At 35.3% G+C, this 20,364-nt stretch overlaps 2 protein-coding genes across 2 annotated transcripts; both read left to right on the top strand.

The window, feature by feature from the left end:
* Positions 1 to 540: 540 nt before the first annotated feature.
* On the top strand, positions 541 to 1,768 carry LOC145305798 (uncharacterized). The gene is made up of 2 exons (XM_080147611.1): positions 541 to 701; positions 1,012 to 1,768. Exons 1-2 carry the CDS (start codon positions 551 to 553, stop codon positions 1,761 to 1,763), a joined length of 903 nt encoding a protein of 300 aa, XP_080003737.1. The 5' UTR covers positions 541 to 550; the 3' UTR covers positions 1,764 to 1,768.
* A 4,561-nt stretch (positions 1,769 to 6,329) lies between these two features.
* Positions 6,330 to 13,388, top strand: LOC145305438 (uncharacterized). Its single transcript, XM_080147054.1, has 8 exons — positions 6,330 to 6,456; positions 6,788 to 7,092; positions 7,485 to 7,520; positions 11,209 to 11,286; positions 11,663 to 11,796; positions 12,173 to 12,249; positions 12,856 to 12,962; positions 13,242 to 13,388. Exons 1-8 carry the CDS (start codon positions 6,330 to 6,332, stop codon positions 13,386 to 13,388), a joined length of 1,011 nt encoding a protein of 336 aa, XP_080003180.1.
* Positions 13,389 to 20,364: the final 6,976 nt, after the last annotated feature.

Below are 20,364 nucleotides of genomic sequence, written 5' to 3'. Positions count from 1 at the left end.
AAATTGCATTTTTAAACGAAAATCATAGCGGAAACAAAGGGGTAAACTAATACAAGCTTAGCTGTGATTGGTTGTTAAGCTGATTCAGCCTTCTGATTGGCTACAGTACATTCGGTACAACGCAAGTAAAACTTAATTTTTGTTAATGATTTTGACTATAAAAATGGGTATTTTTATTGTAAAAATATAATTAGTTACTGGAAACCTAAATTTATGACAAAAATAATCTTATAATTTTGTTTCTAGGCCACGTAGTTTAATTTTAAAGTTTTCAACATTAGCATTCAAATTCTTTCAAAATTTCATTGTACATAAAATGTCATTTTAAAATGCCTAGAACTTTTTTGTTATAAAAGCTGAAGGCTTCAAATTTGGGGTATTTGGTCTACTTGTGGCAGTCTTTCAGCAGTTAAAGCGTGGTATTTCTTGCAGGCTTCCTTTAACTATGTAGGTGTGTTTGTCTTAAATTTTGGGGATTTACTTTCGCACACAAAATGATAGCAATCCATTTTTCATTTTGATTTACTGTGAAGGATTAACACCAGTCTCTATGGTGGATGTACAACCCTCCCTGACAGGTGCAGGAGTCCACTTGGCGGGTGTACAACCAAACCTGGTGGGTACAGGACCCCGAATGGAGGGTATAACACCACCCCAGGCCAAGTATCTCACAATAACATCTTCAACTACCATAAACTCAGGTGAGGATTTTCAAGAAAATTTAATCGTTGCCTGCTGCCAGTTTCACTTTATTAGAGTACATGACAATCTGATGTTGGACAAGTAATAAATAATTGTGCCAGTAGAAAATAGTATTTCTTTTTCTATTATACAGTATTATACATTTTGAAACATTAATCAGTATTGTTAAAAAAAAAAATTATTTTCAATTTTCTTTAAAAAAATCTTCCAATAATTAAGTATATATCTTCAAAAAAAACTTTTAAACTTACAAATTTTTAGTTCATACTTTATTACCACTATTTCTATTCAATTCAGAATTTATTTTAGGTTCCTTCTCTCCCCCCGTACCTTCTAGCTGCAGATCAAAATGTCTGCCTTCTATAACCTACCAAAACCTTACTGGCCAATTTTTGGCCAGGCTTGCCTCCTGTACCACCAGCTCCAGCCATAGCCTGCCTGCTGGCCTGCCACCCAACAACCAGTTCTGGACCATGCTATTCCCTCCCTCCAGGCCCCATGGTAGTGGTCATATCAACCAGCATTGTCCAATTAATCTTTTAAATGTTGATACAGCTAAAACCAGGACTTATTCCCATCTTACAACAACCCAAGGCGTTACCTCATCTACATCATTAATTAATGCAACCTCAGCAGGTCTTGAGGCAAGATACTCGGCAATGCATGCCTCTGCTTTACCCAAACCTGTTTCATTATCAACAACTACATCGACATCTGCTGCAAGCCATTTATATCCATCTTCATTAGCTCCAGCTACTCAAGTAACCTCACCGTTTATACTACCTCAGATTGGAGATGCTGTTCATACAGCAGCTACTAATGAAACTTTACCTGAAACTTACCTCGAAAAGTACAGAAAATTGAACGATCTAATGGATCAGCTTGCTGCCTTCAAGTCAAGGTCCAAAGAGTTGGCAGCTGCTAAACATTGTGGGGACTCTCAAAGCCAAGGTGATCTTGAATCATCGGCTGCTAGTTCCAGCACTTGTGGCAGAATATACTTCCCAATTTTGGAGAATTCAACCAAGACTGACCATTTTGCTACCAAGGGTACAAATTAATTTATTATTTTCATTTTGGGAAGGGAGGGAAATTTTTTTTTCTAGGGGCGATTTTTCTTTGGAGGGTGGTGGTACCCTCCCCTAAAATAGTTGTAAACTTTCCCAGGACCTATGAGAAGCTACCCTGTAAAGGAGTACCATATCGGTTCAGCAGTTAGCGAGACCCTTTGGTACAGACACACACAAAGACATCCCGTTATTTTATTATAAAGGATCATTTGTTTTTAGAAGTTGAATGTAGTACAAATTATTTTGATGAAGGTGAATATGTTGATGATTTTCAACCCATCATAGACGAATCTCTAAGGTAAGAAAGAAAACTATTTACTTGACTGCTATTCAAGATAGACAGCTACAAAATGTTATGATTTCAACCCTTTGATGTCGAATCTCTAAGGTAAGACATAAAAAGATTTACTCGGCTACTATTCATGATAGACAGCTAGAAAATGTTGATGATTTTCAACCCATCATAGACGAATCTCTAAGGTAAAAAAGAAAATTATTTACTCGGCTGCTATTCAAGATAGACAGCTAGAATATGTTTGATTCCAACCCTTTGATGATGAATAACTAAGGTGAGTGAGAAGATAATTTACTCGGCTACTATTCATGATAGACAGCTAGAATATGTTTTGATTTTTAGCCCTTTAATGATGAATAACTAAGGTGTGTGAAAAGATAATTTACTCGGCTACTATTCATGATAGACAGCTAGAATATGTTTTGATTTTTAGCCCTTTAATGATGAATAACTAAGGTGTGTGAAAAGATAATTTACTCGGCTGCTATTCAAGCTAGACAGCTTAAAATGTTATGATTTCAACCCTTTGATGATGAATAACTAAGGTGAGTGAAAAGATAATTTACTCGGCTACAATTCAAGATAGTCGGCAGTACACAAAAGTAATAGTATATTATTATTACTATTGAGCTTATATGTATGGTCATAATTGTCCTTGTTAAAAGCACTGCTTCTCTATGGAATATGTATTATGTATATATAAATTTAACTCAGAAATAGTCAGGTATAAACAAAACACCCACACACATACCTAAAACAATGATGACAACACCCATAAAAGTGATAAAATACAGAACATACTTACATTTTAAGGACTTGTTTATCCTAATATATAAAGTAGTAAGCTTTTTTTGTCAGTAAAGAAGGATCTCTCTAACTGCTGAACCGATTAGGTTCTCCATAGTAGAGAACCTTCACATTGGTGCAGGGATGGTTTTAGGCAACTTTATTTATTTTCGATTTAAGTCTTGGATTGGTTTTAGGCTATTCTGCTCTTTTCTACCCATTTAAATAAAAGTCCCTAGAAGCTAGGAGCACAGCAGCTAGTAAGTTAAAAAGCAACATGTTTTAAATGGACGTAAGGACTTTCTGGTAACGATTATTGTTGTTACGCTTTCTAAATCGTACCTAACTGTTATAGGAATAATCATGATGCACAGTTTGTAATTGATAGGACAATTCTAACATGTCTAAGTTAAAGAAAAAAGCTAACCTTTTGGAACTTACGTCCGTTCCGACCGACCCTAATAGCACATATGGATGAAATTCTTCTTGTTTAGATCTGTGACAGCTGTGATCAGATCACTAGTGGGAGAATTACCAAACTATCTGTTTAGATCTGTGACAGCTGTGATCAGATCACTAGTTGGAGAATCACCAAACTATCTGTTTAGATCTGTGACAGCTGTGATCAGATCACTAGTTGGAGAATCACCAAACTATCTGTTTAGATCTGTGACAGCTGTGACCAGATCACTAGTGGGAGAATCACCAAACTATCTGTTTAGATCAGTGACAGCTGTGATCAGATCACTAGTAGGAGAATCACCAAACTATCTGTTTAGATCTGTGACAGCTGTGATCAGATCACTAGTAGGAGAATCACCAAACTATCTGTTTAGATCTGTGACAGCTGTGATCAGATCAATAGTGGGAGAATCACTAAACTACCTGTTTAGATCTGTGACAGCTGTGATCAGATCACTAGTTGGAGAATCACCAAACTATCTGTTTAGATCTGTGACAGCTGTAATCAGATCACTAGTTTGAGAATCACCAAACTATCTGTTTAGATCTGTGACAGCTATGATCAGATCACTAGTTGGAGAATCACCAAACTATCTGTTTAGATCTGTGACAGCTGTGATCAGATCACTAGTTGTAGAATCACCAAACTATCTGTTTAGATCTGTGAGAGCTGTGATCAGATCATTAGTTGGAGAATCACCAAACGAATGCCAACAGTTACCAGTAAGTACATGATTAAAATGTAGGTTGTGGAGCAGGTGATGGGTTTGATTCGCGGATTAAACCACGTCATAACAAATGCCGTTAAAAATTATCCATGTATTGAAGGCGCCTGTATTTTTATTAATGGTTAGATTATGGGGATATTCACCTTATTATCTTCCACTCAAATATCCGTTAGTTTATATTTCTAAAAATTGTATTTAATTTGAGAGAATTTAAACTACCAAAGGTAGAACATTATTTCGACGGTTGGAGAGAGGGGTCTTTTTGGTATACTTGTTGGGGGTAAACTTAGGAATAAGGTATAACCAACAAGCGAAATAAATCTAAAGTAATATTGAGGGGGGGGGGGGGGTGCAGATGTAGAGGTCATCAATTCTACGATGTGTTGGCCTCCAATGACAGCTTAAACTACGTAAAGGTTTCGTGATTTTTTTCCGAATTATTTTCGTTGTTGGTATAAGCTGGGGTAAAAACATTTATGTTTTTACTCTGAATGAAGTCTAGTTTGGGGGTAGAAAGGAAGGGAACAATGGACTGTTTATTACACTAGTCCCCAAATTTTGTATTGACCTTTTTAAATTCATTGGCTTACCAACTTGATGGACTTTTAATGAATTTGGATTGGTTGATTCATTAGGTTAAGAGTCCAAACGTTTCGACCAATAATCGTAATCACAGAAGAGGAAATTTTGTGTATCATCAATTTATCGTCCATTGTCTTATCCCTTGAGGTCCCTGGGTTTGGGGGTAGAAATAAAAGGAGTTTGTTTGCAAGAATACTGGTTCCTTGTCCACAGAAAATACAATTTTTATAAGTTTTACGGAAAATATTTTTGAAAAGGAATAGAAAAAACCTATCCAAAATTTTATTTTTTTATTACAGGAACCTCCTCCACTTATACCTATCAGACACAAAAATAACGAAGGTAAGTTTTTTAGTATTTCTATATTATACTACTAGCGGCTACGCCCCTAGAGGCCTCTAGTGGCACTTTGAATGTTTTTTTTATTTAAAATATCTAATTACAGAAACAATTGTTTTATGTTTCGTTTAAGTCTCTTTTTCGGGAGGGGTAATTTTTTTCTAGGGGCGATTTCTCCTGAGAGGGTGGTGGTACCCTCCCCCAAAATAGGTATAAACCTTCCCGGGACTTATGAGAAGCTACCCTGTTAAGGAGAACCCGATCGGTTAAGCGGTAAGCGAGATCCTTCGGTACAAACACACAGACAAACACACAGACATCCTGTTACTTTAGTATAAGGATTTCTATTCAGGAGCTGCTATTTAGCTAATTAATTCCATTTGTAATTACCGAAAATTAAATATTTTGTTGGAGTAAAACTTGTTTTTCGGTGTATCTGAAAGGGAAGTTGGTAAGAGGGGAAGAAAAAAGGAAAGGGGGTTGAGGGTAAATTTTCACTTAGGATTGTTTGTCAGAATCAACTTCCATTTTCCCTGATTTCTCTTTAATTTTAAACAGGCAAAAGTTTCTATGAAAACTAATAATGTTATATATTTCAGATGAAGTAACACATTCAAAGGAAGCCCTATCATTTGGATTTAAAAACTAGAGAGAGCGGACATTGGGCTGTTTGTAACACTAGTCCCCAAAGTTTTATATAAATGTTTTCTTATTTGTTAGCTTCAAAACATTGTAGGCTTTAAAAAATTTTGATTGGTTGATTCATTAAGTTGAGTGTCCAACGTTTCAACTAATAATTTCAATCTACAGGAGGGGTAATTTTTGTGTATCACCATTGGTGATGTACACTAATTTACTGGCCATTGTCTTATCCTTTTAGATCCCTGTATAAACTACCTAATATAACGTCTTCGTGCAAGAGGACTTACTTATGCTTCCTATAAAAACAAGGATGACAACATCCATAAAAGCGAAAGTATACCTATAGGCCTATCAAATAAAATCATAAATAAATAAATTATCATAAAGAAATTCTATATCAAAAATACTTGAATAATACAGAATACATTTTAGACTTAATGGAGTTTTTACACAAAGTGCCGGTTGAAAATAACGGAAGAGGGTAGTGTTCTTTATCCGATGCGTAACTCTCCCGGGGGCCTTAGCCTCGCAGGGCGTCTATCTGTGGTTACTTAATCCTGCAGGGGTACCCAACATAACTTTACCTAACCTGACTAAATTAAGTAAACAAGGAAAAACCTAATTAAAAAAATAAGTGGGGGGTAGGGGTTTAGTGTTCAAGTGCCGACTTTATTATAGAGATGCTTCAAATGATGGCTGTGTCCCTGTGTACAGGTAGACTATATGGAGGAAGGTATGGATCTATCTCTGGTCCCCCAGATCCAGCTACATCTGCCAGCAGCTGAGAAAAGTTTCTTGCAGGATATTAGGAAATCTTACCTCACCTTCCAGCTTCCCTATTATCACAGAGGTAGGAGAAACAAACAAATACTTTTACACAAACTACCTGTTGTACACTGAAATGTCCCTAAAAAATGGAGGGTGGGGGTGGGGTTGTAGTTTCTTTTATATGTCTAACTCCTGTGAGGCTACCCAGTACCCAACTGTCCCAATATGTAATGAATAATGACCAACCTGGTCTAAAAAATGAGGAACTACCTACCTTGTTTCAACTTAATCTAAATATAAGGAGGTTATTAGTGGTAACTGTTAACCCTATATTTTTCGAATTCTATAAGCTCAGGCGCTTCGCTGATAGACTGATAGACAATATACGTATTAATACAGAAAAAATAAAACAGGTGTCTTGGAATCTCTAGTGGACCTGGTGACTAGTGATCGTCCTGATGACTTATGTGCTGTGTGCACTGGTCATCACCTTAATAACTGCACTCTTGGCTGTTCTGGTAACCTCCCTGGTGACTCTTCTGATGACCAGCCTGATGACCGCTGTGGTTACCGTACTAATAACCGCTCTTATGACCGCTGTGTCTCCCGACATCCTCTCAGCTCCGCCCACCACAAGTATTACAAGTCCCTACTACTATCTTGCCAGCCTCAGGCCAAGGCATTCTGGGCATTTTTCCTGCAGCTGCCACAATTTCAGGTATGTATAATTACATTTTTATCATGCGCCTTTTCCCAGGGAGGGAGGGGACATTGGGCTGTTTATTACACTAGTCCCCAAAGTTTTAATACGTTTTCTTGTTCGTTGGCTTATTAACTTTGAGGATTTTTAATGAATTTGATTGGTTGATTCATTAAGTTGAGTGTCCAAACGTGTCAACCAATAATTGTAATCTACAGAAGAGGGAATTTTGTTTATCGTCATTGTTAATGTTTATAAATTTATTGTCCATTGTCTTATCCCTTAAGATAGGTTTCTAGAACCTTTTATTTTAAAGTCGAAGCTGTATTTTTTCCATAAAATATCTAATGGGCCATATAAATGAATAATTTTGCTTTATGATAATAAAATTATTACAAATTTATCTTTAGAAACTCAGTAGAAAAGCTCAACTAACTCTAGCTAAGGTAATAACTTTTATTAGCGAAGCTATTCTACAATTTACTTTGTCTGTCTGTTCGTCTATCAGTATGTCAGTCACTAACGCTATGTGGGAAATGTGATTTTCTCGGTTGCTATTTAACATATCCTGCTGACTCTATGTAATGATACCCCGAGTATGTAAATGGTTTATGTTTTTAGTAGCGAAGCTACTCTACTATTCACTTTGTCTGTCTGTTCGTCCAACAGTCCTTGAAATAGGGGAAATGTGAGTTTCTTGTTTCCTACTAGGGGCACTTGAGGAGAGGGGAGTTGAATTCTATAACCCCAATTTTTATTTCCTAGGGGGGTGTGGTAATTTTTTTCTAGGGGCGATTTATCTTGGGAGGGTGGTGGTACCCTCCCCCCAAAATGTTATAAACCTTTTCAGGACCTATGATAAGCTACCGTGTAAAGGACAACCCTATCGGGTCAGCGGTTAGCGAGATCCTTTGGTACAAACAGTCAAACATCCTGTTACTTTATTATAAGGTTAAAAACGATGCGGCTGACGACCGCTAAGGATATCTTCCTTTTGTTAAAACAAAATTAGTTTGAGTTTTGTCTTTCTCGTGGTAGCAAAAGATCTCACTAACTGTTCCAATTATTTTTTGTTTGTTTTCAGTTAAGATCCTGTTGTAAATCCAGGGAGGGAGGGGACATTAAACGTAAATTATTATACCGGTACCCAAAGCTTTATAAACATAATCTTTCATTCAAAACTTTGGGTTTTTTTCTCTCCAAAAATGTATCGGGTTGTGTCCAAACTTTTCCGCCAATAGTTTTAATCTGCTTATGGGGTTATTTTGTTAGCGCTAATACATGGGAGCGTAATTCAATTTATCGTTCATTTTCTTTTCCCTTGAGATCCTCTCTAAAGAAACCAATATATTAATTAATTGGATGTTGCACCAGGTTTTCATGTACTCTAATAATCTAAAACTCGCAGCTGGCTAAAATAATAATACCCCTATCCGCCAACTTAACGTTCGTCATGTTGGATGTACGAACTGACCAAGAAATGAGGTCCATATTAGCAATTATCCCCTGTCAATATATCCACGCACATTCTATATTCATTTCTGTAGATTATCCTTGTAATGATAGGCGTCCAAGGGGGGGGGGGTAATGGGGCGATTACCCCCCCCCCCCAAACGAATTTGGGGGTGCCGTAGGCACCCCCAAAATTTTTTTACATTTTGGGGGGGGGGTAAAACAAATTTGCGGCGCGCTTCGCGCGCCATTTTACCCCCCCAAAACCGAATTACCCCCCCCTTAAAAAAATTTTAGCCCCCCCAAAATAAAAAGCTTGGACGCCCCTGCTTGTAATGATAATCCGTATTAAAATATCTTTTTTTGTATTTGTAACAAAATTTCCTCAATATTTTCATTCTAACGAAATACATACGACGTATAGATTATTCCGGTAATGATAATCCGTATTTGAATTTTAAAAGCAAAGCTTTTCTAACGTTAGGGTCGGTCCGTCCGTCCGGAGCGAATAGCCTTTTCGTTAATTTAGGCATGTTAAAATTGTCCTATTGATTTCAAACTTTACATGGTTATTCCTGTAATAGTTTGGTACGATTTAGAAAGCGTAGCAACTCTATAGTTGTTACTAGAATGTCCGTACGTCCATTACACACATGTTTATTTGTTTTCTTTTTTTAACAACTTTTTATTTGATATAATGATCCGATTGATCTGGTTTTTGGAATACTGATTTCTAAGACAACAAAGTACAATGTTATAAGCGAAACATCTCTATAATCAAGTCCAAAATAATGTAAGTATGTCCTTAAACATTATCCTTTATTTGAGCAGTTATTCAAAAAAATACTTACAATTTTGTTTCGACATTTATACATTATATTCTGATTATCCAGTTCTGACACAAGTGTTAATGTTCGTTTGCCCTACCGTTTCAGAGCTTCGCATTTATGGATGTTGTCATCCTTGTTTGTATTTAAAACAAAATTTTCTCTGTAATTATATTCTATTGAAATACGTAATTATCAAGAATTAATTTCCTTGTATTTCTACATTACATCAAATTACAGAATTATTTTCATTTTCAACCAGAATTATTCAGTATCATTTAAAAGAAGTAACAGGATGTCTCTCCGTCCGTGTGTAGCGAAAGATCTCGCAAACCGCTAGACTAATATGGTTCTTAATAACCATAAAGATTCCTAAAGGTCCCTTTAGAAGATTAATATCTATTTTTAGATATAGCCGTAGATATCTCTGTACGAAAGTAACAGGATGTCTGTCTGTGTGTAGCGAAGGATCTCGCTAATTGAACGGCCGAACTGTCACGGGAAGGTTTAAAATTATTTTTAGTAGGGGAGGGTACCCCAACCATCCTAATAAAAATCTACCCAGGAAAAATCCCTCTCTCCATAGAAACTTTTGGAAAAGAAAATAGTGGTTTTCGTCGTATTTTAACAGTAGCATTTCTCATATTTCAAGCCCCTACGGGTGGCTCTAACCCTGCGGGGCCAATTTCCTAAACTATCGGGGCAATAATTAACATTTACCCAACCTAAAATAACCTATCAAAAGCTACTTTGAAAACACGGCGAAACCCGCTACTTCATTTTCTTTCCATAATCCAATTTTTTTCCTTTTTTTTTTGAAACACAAATTAAAAACTCTCCCCTCCCCCTTTCCTCTCAAGTTCATCTAATGTCCTCTGGGGGACGCTGCTAATGTTTAAAGATAATTAGTTTCCAGAATAATTTCATATAAATTGAAGAGCCAATATTCATTCCTAGCTTCATTATTTAATATTTTCTAGTAAAATAAAAAAAAATTATTCATGATAATTTTTATTTAGAGAGGTTTTGAAATATTTTTTATATTTCTTGTATTCATTCGAAACCGATTAATATCCGGTGGATTAGAACCGGTTCTCATCCATACGAAAAAAACTAAGTCTAGCATCGTATTATATCCAGTTTTCTACGAATATTATTGTACATTTCATATCTGCGGAAAGCTGTTTATAATATGATGTGAGAAATAACTATTCTTTTACTTCTTTCTAAAGGTAAGGGCGTGCAACCAAATTTAGTTCGGAGGGTTGAAAAGGGTCAATAAAGATGTATCCCTTCTTGTATGCTCACCTACGGCTCCCAAAAATTAATTTTTATGGGAGGCGGGAGGGGGGTAATCACCCCATTACCCCCCCCCCCCTATTGGACGTCATATTTAAATTATTTTTCTGTGAAGTGTTTATGGAGGTTGGTATTTGTGTACCGGCCCTCACCCCTTGAAATATAATCCTCCCCTCTCATGTGGATTCCTATTCCTACGGTTTCCCAAACCTATAAATTACCTAATCCCAGCCCCTTTTTTAAAAGCGAAGCTTTTCTATAATTATGGTCGGTCCGTACGTCCGTTTTTCCTATAATTATAACCAAAAAGAATGTTTGTCTATATGCTTCTTAGGACAACAAGGTACAGTACTATAATCAAATCCTAAAATTAAAGTATGTCCTTTTACTGTATCCTATATTTTGCAACAAATGTATGTAAAATTTCGTTAAGACTTAGAAATCAATGTTCTACTTATTAAGTTCTGACACTCTACTAGAGTTATTGTTAGTTAGTCCTTCCTTCTGATTTTAGAGCTTCGCTTTTATGGATGTTGTCATCCTTGTTGTGTTTTAGATGAATGTGTCCATATGCCAGGATGTGGCCCTGGCTGATTTTTTCTTTGGACACTCGGCTAACAACTTTGTAGAACAGGTGAGCCTTTGTCTGTATGGCTTCGAAACCGATTAACATCCACTGGATTAGAACTGGTTCTCAGCCATACTAAAATATCATGTATCATATCGGGTTATATCCAGTTTTCTACTTATATATAAAATGTACAGTCATAATATTAAAAACAGTTTTGTTAACCCTTTCCTTCGGTATCTCTGTGTCCAGCAACTTTTGGGGGCTTTAAAATGTTAAAGTAAAATTATATAGGTGGCACGATCTATATGTATCTCTACCCACATTGAGTGTACAAACGTTTCAACCACTAAATGTATCTTCAATGGGTATGTCCATTTATTTCTAGACCATTGTCTTATCCCTTCAGTTCCCTAACTATATATTTTTATTATTTTGTTAGGAAGCTCAAACATCATTGTTCGGAATCCGAGACCGATTTCTGGAGCTTGGCATGGCCTGGACTAACCTCCCCCCGCCAGTCACCTATCAGTTCATCTATACAGATCCATCAGATATCAGCACTCACGGACTGGGGTAGGTATCAGAGAAAAGACAATGGCCGATAAATTGATGTACATCCCAAATGATGATTTACAAATTTACCCCTTTTGTAGATTAAAATAAGCGGTTGTAACTTTTAGGGATCTAAAGTGATAAGACAATGGCCGATAAATTGATGTACAATGTACAGTACATCCCAAATAATGATTCACAAATTTACCCTTCTTTAGATTAAAAACAGTGGTTGTAACGTTTAAACACTTGTAACGTTTAGAATCTATGGCGGTCGGACTGCTTTTAAGCAGAGTTTTAGCCTCTGGTTAAATTGCTATTAAGATACCAATCTAATTAATTTTCATGTAATCTATGCATATTAGTGTGATCATATATTAATTTTCTTATTATTAAGAGAGAAAGAAGTGAAACAGCTAGCAATCAGAAAGCACCATTACAATATGTACAAAAATATTGGAAATTTTTTCAAAGGTAAATATTGAAACAATGTCATATTATCCACGTTTATTGTATATCCATTTCTATAAACAATGTCCAAAAATGCAAATATTAAAACAACCGTTTGTTGTTGAGGTTAGGATATTTTTTTATTTTGTAAACCTCGTCATACATAAAGATAGAATGATTGAAGACTCGTTGCTTAAAGTAAAATATTTTTTTCTTCTATTTTTTATGTCTATAAGTTAATAAGCCATCAAATAAGAATGGGGACCAGTGTAATTTATAGGCCAATATTCCCTCCCTTCCTGCCGTCAGTGGTTAATAGGATCTCTGCGGACAGACAGACAGACATACAGACAACAGACATACAGACAGACAGACAGACAGACAGACAGACAGACAGACAGACAGACAGACAGACAGACAGACAGACAGACAGACAGACAGACAGACAGACAGACAGACAGACAGACAGACAGACAGACAGACAGACAGACAGACAGACAGACAGACAGACAGACAGACAGACGGACAGACAGACGGACAGACAGACAGACAGACAGACAGACAGACAGACAGACAGACAGACAGACAGACAGACAACCTACATTCTTGAAACAAAAATCAATCTTCCAGGACTGGATAGAAGTTTGGTTCCCTTGTTGATCTATATTCACCTGTTTACCATCAAGAAGGAATCAGCCAATGAAATACCAATTCAAGACTTGCAAATTATAAATGAGGTAAGCAGTTTAATTGGCCCTAATTATTGAGCAGCGGCGCATTAATTTCAATGGTCTCTAAAAAAAATTGTCCCTTTTTATGAAATTGTTGCAAAGTGTGACCATTTTTGTGTGACTGTCTGTATAAAATTTTGCTTAATTTAAATATCTAAATAATTGTTTTTTTTTATTTGGGAGGGGGCAAAATTATTTCGGGAATTTTCCCCCTCTCCATCCCTATCTTCTTACCCTAGGGGTAAATTAACATAGAACAACATTCTAACTCCTATCATTATTTAGACTCGGAGAGAGCTGAAAGAATTGTTGAAACGGTGTTTAAAATGTGATGTCGGGGCTAAGCGTGCTATGCACTTACTAGCATGCATTGAGGATAATAGTAAACAACTACAACAGTTCTACACCTTGCTGAGTCAGTATGGCTTGTAACAGGTAGAACTTCCAGGAATTATTAACTCTATAGTTCTACACCTTGCTGTGTCAGTATGGCTTGTAACAGGTAGAACTTCCAGGAATGATTAACTCTATAGTTCTACACCTTGCTGTGTCAGTATGGCTTGTAACAGGTAGAACTTCCAGGAATTATTAACTCTATAGTTCTACACCTTGCTGTGTCAGTATGGCTTGTAACAGGTAGAACTTCCAGGAATGATTAACTCTATAGTTCTACACCTTGCTGAGTCAGTATGGCTTGTAACAGGTAGAACTTCCAGGAATGATTAACTCTATAGTTCTACACCTTGCTGTGTCAGTATGGCTTGTAACAGGTAGAACTTCCAGGAATTATTAACTCTATAGTTCTACACCTTGCTGTGTCAGTATGGCTTGTAACAGGTAGAACTTCCAGGAATTATTAACTCTATAGTTCTACACCTTGCTGTGTCAGTATGGCTTGTAACAGGTAGAACTTCCAGGAATGATTAACTCTATAGTTCTACACCTTGCTGAGTCAGTATGGCTTGTAACAGGTAGAACTTCCAGGAATGATTAACTCTATAGTTCTACACCTTGCTGTGTCAGTATGGCTTGTAACAGGTAGAACTTCCAGGAATGATTAACACTATAGTTCTACACCTTGCTGAGTCAGTATGGTTTGTAACAGGTAGAACTTCCAGGAATTATTAACTCTATAGTTCTACACCTTGCTGTGTCAGTATGGCTTGTAACAGGTAGAGCTTCCAGGAATTATTAACTCTATAGTTCTACACCTTGCTGTGTCAGTATGGCTTGTAACAGGTAGAACTTCCAGGAATTATTAACTCTATAGTTCTACACCTTGCTGAGTCAGTATGGTCTGTAACAGGTAGAGCTTCCAGGAATTATTAACTCTATAGTTCTACATCTTGCTGTGTCAGTATGGCTTGTAACAGGTAGAGCTTCCAGGAATTATTAACTCTATAGTTCTACACCTTGCTGAGTCAGTATGGCTTGTAACAGGTAGAACTTCCAGGAATTATGAACTCTATAGTTCTATACATTGCTGAGTCAGTATGGCTTGTAACAGGTAGAACTTCCAGGAATTATTAACTCTATAGTTCTACACCTTGCTGTGTCAGTATGGCTTGTAACAGGTAGAACTTCCAGGAATTATTAACACTATAGTTCTGCTCAGGGATAAGACAATGCCCGATAAATTAATGTTCATCCCCTTCTGTAGATTAAAATTAGTGGCTGAAACATTTGAACACTCAATTTAATGGCTTGTAGCAGGTAGAACAAACCTGTGACTGCGGCATAAATAAAGACATTAAAAAAATGGTTCCTACTGCTGGTATGTCAGGTGTGCGACATTAATAGTTAGAGTAGAGGGAATGCCTTTTTCCCAAAACAGGAACAAAATATCACTGTGTTATATGTATATTCAGGACTAGTAGACAAAACTACTCCCCCTTCCCCCGTTCTTATTTTCTATTTATTCTAAAATTAGTGGGGTATGGGTTTCTATGCTTATCCTGGGAGTTTGAGGGAAAACGCCAATTAGTCCTATTGATATTAGGACTTAATATAGAGTAATAGGCTGTTTTTTCGTCTGTTATACAAATAATCAAAAAATAGCCATCTAACTTTTTACTGATACTAAAATATCCTTTTCATAGCAAAATGCTATCATACTAGCGGCTACGTCGCTAGAGGCCTCTAGGGACACGTAAAATTGTTTTTTTTTTCAATCTACATTAAAATCAGCTATTTATCAAAAACATTTTTTCACCGCTAGATGGTATTATTTAAGTTCTTAACTAAATGCTAAAAATATCTGCAGGGCGGCGTTTTTATTTTAATTATTAAAATTATTTTGCTTTCACACAAAGTTCCTTGTTGAGCACTGAAAACACATCCAGACCCCATACTTAAAAAAAATTTAATATGGAGGTTGTTAGATTTCGTTTATTACTTTGGGTCAGGTTAGGTTAGGTTATATTGGGTACTTTGTAGCCCTGCATGGTTAGGACACTCTGCAGGGTTTTATAAAAAAAAAACATCTTTCTTATTTTCAATTCAATATAAAAACAAAGGGGAGGTTTTAAATGCTTAAGAGGTTTTTTATGTGAAACCAATAATTTTTTTTCAGGGTCCAATTTGCCAAGACAACAGATCTATAGTATAATTTAATTATATACTGACAACTACCTGCCTCCCTTTTCCAAGGACCTATTTCGTCTGCTAGCAAATTGTTTTCTGCAACTTGGCTGTGTTAATATTCTCGACACTATGGTTTGATTTTCAAAGATCCAATTGAGAGTCGGCACAAGGTCCTTCATACAGTTATTTAACCCCTTCCCCCTCAAGTGTTTTACTCTAATGCCAAGACCAAACCATGTTCAATCTTTTATTATAGTTCTATTTAATTTTAAGTAGATTTTTAGTTGCAAGCTATTCTATAATTTATTTTGTCTGTCTGTCAGTCCGTACGCAACGCTTGGGGGGATATGTGATTTTATAGGCTGTTATTTAAGATGATCAGATGTAATTTTTATTGATGATTCCCTGTACTAATGGGCATCCAGTTTTTTCTTCATGTTAGATGATCATCTGCTTTATAACTCACTTTGTCCGCTTGTCCATAATTTTCTTGTGCTTCGCTACTTATGGATGTTGTTATTTTTGTTATATATATAAGTAACTTTTGATGTTATTTATTTTGGAATGAATTCTTTATTTCGTAAGTGTAGTAATCCTTCCCCCTTATCTTATTAATTTTTCCAGTATCGCTTCGAAACCGATTCATATCCGGTGGATTAGACCAGGTTTTCGGACATACTGAAAAATTATGTATAGCATCGTATTGTATCCAGTTTTCTAGGAGTATAGAATTATACAATCATAGCCTGTGCCTTCGGCATATCGGACCTAAAAAAATGGTCTTAATCTTATATATAATTATACATTTGTATATCAGCGGAAAGCTGTTTATAATACGATGTGGTAAATAACTATTCTAGCCTCCTTACCCCAAAGAATTTTTCATGTAAAAGTAAAAATAAAGCAAATTGGGATAGGGGGAAGGGATTTTTTTATTTGTATATTGTAAAAAAAAATATTATTTTTATCAACTCTAAGTACAATGTGATCATATAAAAAATGTTGTTATTGTTATAAATATATCAGTTACAAATAAATTATTACACAAGCATATTGATCAAATATTTTTTAAAATCACGAAACCTTTTATTTATTAAAATAATTATGTATCGCGTCGCACATGGACAATTTTCCGCGGATAATAAAAATATATGAAAAATTTAGTTTTATTGGGTCCTTGGGACACTATCTCTGTGGGACTTTCCTAGAACTTACTAAACCTAACCTAATCTGAAATAAGCAAAATATGTTTTTGAAGTTTGTTTTTAGTCCCTAACGCAAAGGAATATATGTATTTTTTTTCTAAGGTCAACATGACGTTTTTTCAACATACGTCAGAATCAGATTTATTTCCGTTGGATTAAAACCAGTTATCTCATTTTCAAATGTTAGGAAAATCTGTGTATAAAAACATATTGGTATGAAATAAAGTAGCTAGGTTTTCCTGAAGCTAAGGATCTCTAAAATGCTTGTTCGAAATGGTTGTATTTTTCAGGGAAGCTTTATAAATGCCTTGGGTTGCATTTAGGCTATTTTTCTGACCGTCCCCCCACCCTCTCCTAGATCTATGGTGCGAAATAACGAGTAATAAATATATATTATCATTTGTTTTTCTATGGTATTATCTAGGATTAGAACCTGATGCTATTAATGCATGATCGCTGGGATAAGACAATGATCTATAAATTTATATTCATTCCCAATGATTATACACAAAATACCCTTCTGTAGATTACAATTGGTGGTTAAAACGTTTGAACACTCATCTTAATGAATCAACCAATCAAAATTCAATATAGTCCCCAAAGTTGTTGAGGCAACGAAGAAGAGAACGTTATTATAAAACTTTGGGGACTAGTGTGATAAATATCTGAATGTCCCCTCCCTCCCTGGTATGATCGTGGGACTCAAAATAATTCTAACATCCACACCTGTCAAAATATAGAACACAAAGTTGTCAAAATGATTAGTTCTAAATTTGATCTTTTTATGACAAGGATGATAACTTACAGAAAAGCAAAAATATAATAGATATAAATATTTAGTTTAATGGTTAGTTTAGTTAGACAAACAAAAGGATAAGATAATGGATGATAAATTGATGTTTATCCCCAATGAAGGTGAATAAAAATAACCCTTCTGTAGATGGAAATTGTTGATTGAAAAGATTGGACTACTAACTAATCAGAAAACGTGGTTATAAAACTTTGGGTACCAGTTTACAGTTCATCCAGTCTCTCTCTCTAACCATTTAGAGTAGCTTTGTTATATAGATAGATTGTATCAAATCAACGAATACTAACGAACAAATCGTCAATATAGAAAAGCTTCGCCTCTCAAAATTGATCTTTTTGATAAACAATATGCACGTTCACACCCGCGGCGTTTTCTAAAGTTTTCTTTGTAATTTGAGAAACATGGGTTGGGGTCTTATTTTACTATCCCATCATAAATTGATCCACCACCTTTTAACCCTTTTTTTATTAAAGCGAAGCTTTTCTATAATAAGGGTTGGTACGTCTGTCCTAACGTGAGTCCGTCCGGGACAGTTAGCTCTTTTCGTTAATTTAAACAGGATAGAATTTTTTTATCGATTTTAAAATTTTTATGATGATTTCTATAACACTTAGGTGCGATATAGAAAGCGTAGCAGTTCTATAATCGTTACCAGAAAGTCCGTGCATCCATTTAAAACAATTTAAACCTATTTGTCTGATTTTTGGATTACTAATTCATTTTACGACAAGGTACTATTTTATAAGCGAAGCATCTCTAAAAAAATGTAAGTAAGTCCTTTCAGTAGAGAAGCTACTCTATAATTCAAAATGTCTGTCTTCTATTCTTCCGTCTGTCATACATTGTTCTACCACCTTTTAACACTATCTATCTCCGACCCTTTTTTTGTGGCGAAGCTTCTCTATAATTTAAAATATCCGAAAGTCCGTCTTTCTCTGTCCGTCCGTCTGTCCTGCATTAGTCTACAATTTTTCAACAATTAGATGTTGTCCTCGTGGTTTTCTATATTTTTATCCTCTTTCTTATTTTCAAGTAATTTGGCGATTTCTAGCTTTTTATAATTTATTACCTACCGTTTTTATTTTATCTGTTATCAATTTTCGCATCTATTTCTGTGAGATTCAGAAGTCTCACCTATATTCTATTACTTCCGCTAAATTCCTTCATAAATAGTTTTATCTACAAGGATTATTTTTTTGAAAGTTGATAAATGAAATGGTGTTACCCCTGCACATAACCGGCCCTCTCCTTCTATTTATTTACTAAGTATATTTGCGATAACTTTTATTTAATAGATTCTTCCAATTTTTAACATTTACAAAAGGGCCTGCTTTATTGCTTCAAGATCCATGACAGATCTATATAGGAAATAAATGTCTATAAATGAGCTCAAATTTTCCAAGGAATAATTGTTTTAAACTCATAGTGCTCCAATAATCCATAATAAACTCTCATTGCCCAGAACGATAAGACCCATTATTTACTTTAGTAAAAATAAATTTTTTTTTTTTCATTTCATGTTGCTATTTACATTATATTGATGTATTTAATTTATGATCATAAAAAAGAAAATCAAAATTAATAATATAGTAAATTTAAGAAAACTCTGTTTTAAAAGAATTCGATTGTGGCGACACTTCCTGTGTGTTCAAATATTGAAACTAAAATTTTAATCATATTAACCCTTTGGTGATGGTAAACTGAAAAAAAATATAATTGAAGAAATCTTAAAATCATTTAAATTATTAAATATTCACTACTTTCTTTTAGATAGTAGTGGTGGGGGCGGAAAATTGATTTATTGAGAAACAGATAAATAGATATATACTTAGCTTATAGAACACTAGCCAATAGCGAGATATAGTTATATCGAGCCAACTCTAGTACTAGATATTGAAATGAATGGATTGGGGAGAGAGGGGGTGGAAGGGGTATATGTTTAATTCCGGCGGGAGACTTTGCTTGGTTATCCTCTACCCAAGGATCAAATCCTCCCCCCCCCCCCCCCCCATATATTTTGTATTCAAAATAAGGTTGATAAGGGACTTTTTAAGCACAAATATTTGATTGTCAGGTTAGATCTCGGAAACTAATGTCAAGCACTGATTCACTCACTCTAAATTTTAAAAAAATACTTAGAAAATAGGGAGGGGGGGGGGGGTTACTTTTTCTCTCGTATGCAATATAATCTAACCTAACATGACTAAAAGTCAAAACTATCCTTTACCAACTTTCAGTTAAAATTCCTTGATTTAACATATGATACCTATAAACTTTACTCTTCTGAGATAGTTTAAATGTTATATTAAGGGCCAAGGAAATACAAATCTCCTCCCCTTTGGTAAAATCCCTTATTTTGTCAGTAGTAATCTACCCATTTGACTAGCATCTACCAGGGATCTAAAGGGATAGGACAATGGCCGATAAATTGATGTAAATCCCTCCAATGATGATACATAAAATTACACCTTCTGTTGATTATAATTGGTGGCTGAAACAATTTTACACTCAACTAAATGAACCAACCAATCGAAATTTAGGAAAATCCCTAAGTAAGCCAACGAATAAGAAAACGTTATTATAATACTTTAGGGACTAATAAACAACCCAATTTCCTCTCCCGTCCTAAGCGTCTTCGCTCAAATTTTTAAAAAAAATTGTGGGATAATTTTTCATAACAAATAATTATTTACCTACAAAGTAATTTTGTTTACAATCATTAGGGATGTACATCAATTTATAATTCATTGTCTTATCCCTTAAGATCCCTAATAGTTCTAGACTCAGGAAGTAGGGGAAAGGGGGTGAT

Source organism: Acartia tonsa, chromosome 14 (assembly GCF_053477335.1).
Source record: "Acartia tonsa isolate MP-2025a chromosome 14, ASM5347733v1, whole genome shotgun sequence".
Classification (NCBI taxonomy): Eukaryota; Metazoa; Arthropoda; class Copepoda; order Calanoida; family Acartiidae; genus Acartia; species Acartia tonsa.
Note: the sequence above shows the minus strand (reverse complement) of the source record. Positions and strands in the feature narration are given on the sequence as shown.

Coding starts and splice junctions, on each gene's coding strand:
- LOC145305798 (XM_080147611.1), top strand. CDS start 551: ATGGTGGATGTACAACCCTCCCTGACAGGTGCAGGAGTCCACTTGGCG. Junction 702..1,011: donor TTCAACTACCATAAACTCAG/GTGAGGATTTTC, acceptor AATTTATTTTAG/GTTCCTTCTCTCCCCCCGTA.
- LOC145305438 (XM_080147054.1), top strand. CDS start 6,330: ATGGAGGAAGGTATGGATCTATCTCTGGTCCCCCAGATCCAGCTACAT. Junction 11,797..12,172: donor ATCAGCACTCACGGACTGGG/GTAGGTATCAGA, acceptor CTTATTATTAAG/AGAGAAAGAAGTGAAACAGC. Junction 12,250..12,855: donor TATTGGAAATTTTTTCAAAG/GTAAATATTGAA, acceptor TCAATCTTCCAG/GACTGGATAGAAGTTTGGTT.